At 40.1% G+C, this 5151-nt stretch overlaps 1 protein-coding gene across 2 annotated transcripts; it reads right to left on the bottom strand.

Annotated features, from left to right (window-relative positions):
* Positions 1 to 210: 210 nt before the first annotated feature.
* cmc2 (C-x(9)-C motif containing 2) lies at positions 211 to 2424 on the bottom strand. Of its 2 annotated transcripts, XM_067591100.1 has the most exons (5): positions 2109 to 2424; positions 1721 to 1794; positions 1257 to 1327; positions 1092 to 1163; positions 211 to 984 (listed from the first exon to the last, which is right to left on the bottom strand). In XM_067591100.1, the coding sequence occupies exons 2-5, from the start codon at positions 1755 to 1757 to the stop codon at positions 901 to 903; spliced, it is 264 nt and encodes an 87-aa protein (XP_067447201.1). In that variant the 5' UTR covers positions 1758 to 1794; positions 2109 to 2424; the 3' UTR covers positions 211 to 900. The 2 variants fall into 2 exon arrangements, with proteins under 2 accessions (XP_067447201.1, XP_067447205.1); XM_067591104.1 differs by lacking the exon at positions 1721 to 1794 and having other exon boundaries at positions 1257 to 1373; positions 2109 to 2422.
* Positions 2425 to 5151: the final 2727 nt, after the last annotated feature.

Here is a 5151-nt window from a genome sequence, read left to right as displayed (position 1 = left end):
TGCATTCATCCGTCCAGCGCGGGGATGTTGCCACCGCCACCAGATTTAAAAACTCTGTATGCTGTGAAATACAAAGATTTACCAGGCACCGATAAGTTTAATCAGCATTGTGTGAACTCATTTGGCAAGGGCTTGAATGTAATGGACATTCATTTTCATAGCTTTAACAATGATGAGATAACATATCAAAGCATGAACAGATTCTTCAAATTATGAATTTGTAATTACACTTTATTTGAAAGGAATTAAACATGTCACGAATCAATATGATTCCTGATTCAAATAAACTTTCAAACAACTATGACTATGTCCATGGGTGAATGTCACACTGAGAGTAACCCAGCCACTGGTCATCCTCTTTTAGGTCTTTCTGATACGCATCTCTGAAATGGACTCTCATTGTTTTGATGAATAAACCAGGTACCGGAATATTCCCGAGGTGTCCTGCCAACTAACAACAGTCGGATGAAAGGGTTCTGCCACCAGCTAATCTCTTTGATGGAGCAGTAGCGCACTGTTAATCGAGGGGAAATAAATGATGATCCCTGACAGCAATTTTTAAGCTAAAGTACTAAATGCTGCAGTTTTTCTGTTGACCTAAAATATTCTTGTAGCACTGCAGGTGTGAGCGTGTGCAGATGACAAAAAGTCAAGTGTGTGTCAAAATCTCAAAGTAACAGTGGTATAATAACAGTGTATTGCACTAGTTAATGTACACCATCACATGCTAATAAAAGCTCCCCTGAATTTACAAAGTGACAGAAGTTACAATCCTTCCACTGTCTTGACCCAAAAACAGCAAGAGAGTCATGTTACACAGCGCTGGGCTTGTTTCAGTGTCCCAAAATCAGAATACTTAAAACTTGCACTGCCAGAGGCAAAGTGACAGTAGAATGTCTTTCAGAGCTGCTCCTTGGGCCCTTCTTTCAACCTCTTTTTCATCTCAAGTGCATGCTGCTTGCTGCGCTCCCGCTTCTCCAGTCTCTGTTGAATGGTGAGGAAACAAAAAAATACCAAAGGTCAGTGGTTGGAGCACTTGTTATGCCTTCTCATGCCTCACTAAGTGCAAAAACTAACTGTCAAGTTCTCACCTCTTTTTTCAGGCACTCACGCATTGCACGGTCCACATCGTTACACGTGCCAAAGAACTTCAGGACATTATGCTGAGGGTAAGAATAATAAACAAGATTTATATTGTTTTTGTTTACTGTGCGTATGAAGCACACAGCAATATAAGATTTTAGAGAGCGACGTACCTCCGTGTGGCACTGCCTTAGACGAGTTATTAGTTCATTACACTCATCCGTGTGCAGGTGAGGTGACAGGTCAGGGTGCATGCTGAGTTAAGGGCTTACTGTATCACTGCAAGAATACTGAAAAGTCACAAACAAGAGGAGCATTGACTGAGTTGACAATTATGAGAATATTACTTTAAGAGATGTGATTTGGTGGCGACATAATTGCTTGACTTACTATCTGAGAGCCAAAGATAGTAAATTTAAATGATATAAAACTGAGAAAAACAGGACATCATTATATCTGAGAATTTGGAACTGGTGGTCGTTTGGCCCTTTTGCTTGAAAAAATGACTTCAACAATTAATTTGTTGTTGATTAATGCTCTGTAAAATCACTCATCACTTGCTCCACTAATTGTTTCAGCCCTACTTTGCATACAATTTGTTAAACTAATGCAAAATGACGTGCTTTCTAAAGGATACTAATGCCTCCCCATCCCTCTCCTTCCTGAGCTGTCATTGTGATGATGAGGTTTGTTTTTCCAGTGGACACTTACCTGCAGACACAGAAAGGCAAAGAGGGAGAGTATACAACACCGTGACAGATTTAGTTATCATCATAGCTTTGTAAACCTACATGCATTCACCCTGAATCCTCTGAAACTATGTTAACAATACAGCCTTGACTAGAAGATTCTGGATCAGGGTGCATGAGCGCTTGAATAGACTGGGTGAGTTGTTATGACACTTGGCACTGAGTTGAATTTTGACATGGGATTGTAATGTAACGCTAGAAGCTACAGTTGCTCAAAATAGCCGAGCTTCGCTACACATATCTAATAGGAATGTTGGTAATTGTGAGAACCCTTACCAGTGAAGAGGCCGTGTCATCTGAGAAGTTTTCCAGCACACTTTGGTGAAATGTCACATTAGCTAACTGCTAGGCCTCAGCTACCGTTAACAGTTTATAATACTGCATAAATCCATGCAGAAGAACTCCTGAGGGTTTCGTCTTTTTTTCCCACGTAGACTAACGAAGCAGGTTGCTATAATGACTCTATAATTTCAACTAAAGCTGCTAGTCTTACACTAACATCAATGTAACCTACAACAACAACAGCAAGGACGTCTTGTACTACATGCTGCCGGCTGCAACACCTGAAGCTTTCGTAACTGTTTGCCAACGGCGAAGTGAGTGACAACAGTAAACAGCGAATCAGCGTCCTCTCTTTTCGTAAATCCACCAATGGCATGCGTTCTTTTCACAAAAGGCGGGACTTTTGATGGCGGAAGTTTACAGGAGAAACAAGAGGCTTGCCTGTGACGTATGTCCGGTTTGGGTTTTTTTCTTATGGACGTATTTAATGTCCAGATATTCTTTTTGGAGGTGGTAAATTTGTTTTTCAGCGAAAGCAATCATTATTCTGTTATTTCATTTATTTATTTTACAATTTTAGCTACTAGAGCTTTTGTAATAACGCATACATGCTATATATATCCTGACTTATGTTAGTTAAATGTAATATTTATCTCAGCACTCCTTGCACTATTCACTTCTTTGCACTATTTGTATTCTGATGGAGGTTCACAGACACAGTTTCATCTGTATATAGACAGTCCTTGTGTATCTTTCTGAAGATTACTGTGTTGTGTGTAAGTACACCGAGAGCCACCAAACCAGAGTCAAATTCCTTGTATGCGTAAACATACTTGGCAAGTAAAGACGATTCTGATCCTGATTAAATGCTGTGTAACGGCTGATGTCAGTGATGGGCATCAATGCTGCTTGACGATGCTGCTTTTGCTCTAACAAGCATTTCAGAGTCCTTCTGCTGCACTGCTTCAGTCTAGATCATGAGTCTCGATCTCGCGGCCTGCGGACCAATTGCGGCCCACAGGCTGATATTTTGTGCCCCCCACCTTGATATGAAAGTTTAATGTTAGTGCGGCCCGCGAGTTTTATATGAATGGCACGTTACTGTGTTGTGTGTGGAAGGTCCCTTTATTGCACAAGCTGGAGCTGAGCGAACCTGCCAATCACAGGGGTATATGGCTGTTTCACAACAACTATGCTATTTATACAGGAAGAATGTGCGCCGAGACTGTGCGCACCTCACGTTAGACTGTGTTGTTATTTTTGCTACACAGCTTTTAGTAAAATTCAAAGGTGAATTATTAAATCTTATTAAAGCATCATTCTGTTTTGAAGCACTTTGTAAAGTCCGTTTCAACACGAGCTCTATCAATAAATCATTTATCATTCTTCTGATGTTTAATAATGATCACTGACACTTTACAGTGGTGACGGTTTGCAGAAAAATGTGATGAATTAGGGGTAAAGTCGTTTCAAATATCCACAGCAGCCGTGCGTAATGATCATCTGTTGGGGAGCCTGTGCGTAATTCTCACTGAGGTCTGATGAGCTGAACGGACACAACTGTTGACGTGCCAACGGAGGTTTAAAGACCTTTACATCCATTTTTGGCTCACTGTGACAGCAAATGAGGCTCGTGCATGTGATTCCACAGTGTGTGACATTAAAAAAACAGAATCAGGTGTATCTGCGTCTTTATAAGTCTGGCAGATAATAATGTATATGCATATTTCTGTCACATAATGCTACGTTGTGAAGTGAATTAAAAGTTAATACGTTTTCATGAACACACGTATGTTTGTCCGATAGAGATCATAAATACAGAGTGTAACAAAACACCGTACAGCTGATGCTGCTGTGCCACACGTCATATTTGATTTGACAACGCCGCTAGCTTCGCAGCGCCCGCTGCATCCATGGAGTTATTATAGAAAATAAAAGCCAATAAATAACGCCTCCATGGCTGCATCCCATGGTTTGCTGCCATGGAGGTGCAAACCATGGGATGATGGTGTCCCACTGTCCCGGCTTCATGTTCTCCACGTTTGCTCTGCAATGATGTGACATTCACGGACAAATTATTCGAAAAAATCTTTTGGGTGAATGGAATGTACTGAATCATTTGCGGAAAGAGATTTATTCCTCAAAACATTTTACTCCATAGTAAATGCCTTGCACAATAAACATTAGGCTATAAAGATATTTCTTTATGATATCATTTGTTTCACTTGTTTCTATGACGACGTTTACAACAACGAAAGCACGGCGGGTAATGAACAACCCGGTAGTAGTCGCCTTTTTTGCGCCTGCTATCCTAGCCTGCGCCTGCTAAGCTTTTTTTTGTGGAATACCTGATGCGGCCCAGCCTCACCCAGACTCTGCATCCAGCGGCCCCCAGGTCATTTGAGTTTGAGACCCCTGGTCTAGATGATAAATGATCTAATGTGTTCTTTGGGTTTCATGGTGACTGAACTGGAGTGAGATGTGAACTACTTTATCTTGACAGTTTGAGCACCAGATAAAAAGAGTTTTAAATATACCTCGAAAATGGTATGCTTAAAATACAAAGGGTAGGTTACAGCTAGTATGCACATACAACACATGCAAACGCAACCGATCATACCAATAACCAGAGGGTAGTAAATGAAAAAGAAATAAAAACATACATTGCAAACATTACAGTGTAAACACAGCATCATCTTACGACCAACAGTCTAAATAAGACTATATCTCTTAAAACCTGAACTCAATGGGTACTGTGGGTGGCTTGTTCCCTTAATGAGAGTCCACTTAGAGATAACACTTCATTCAAAAAGTAGAAGTAATAAAACTTTCTCTTCAATTTAAAAAATTTGAACTAGGATTTTTGTTTTTAATCATTTTCTAATTAGAGTCAAGGAAGAACTGTATAACTATATTTACCAAATTCAGCTGCCTTTCTTTTATGGATGTTACAGCCTGTAGTTTATGATGTTTATATTTTGATGTTTGTTTTTATCAGTTACAGTACCACAAACTTCTTCTAACTTGGCAGTTATCT

The sequence above is a fragment of the Thunnus thynnus genome, chromosome 1 (assembly GCF_963924715.1).
Source record: "Thunnus thynnus chromosome 1, fThuThy2.1, whole genome shotgun sequence".
Taxonomy (NCBI): Eukaryota; Metazoa; Chordata; class Actinopteri; order Scombriformes; family Scombridae; genus Thunnus; species Thunnus thynnus.
Note: the sequence above shows the minus strand (reverse complement) of the source record. Positions and strands in the feature narration are given on the sequence as shown.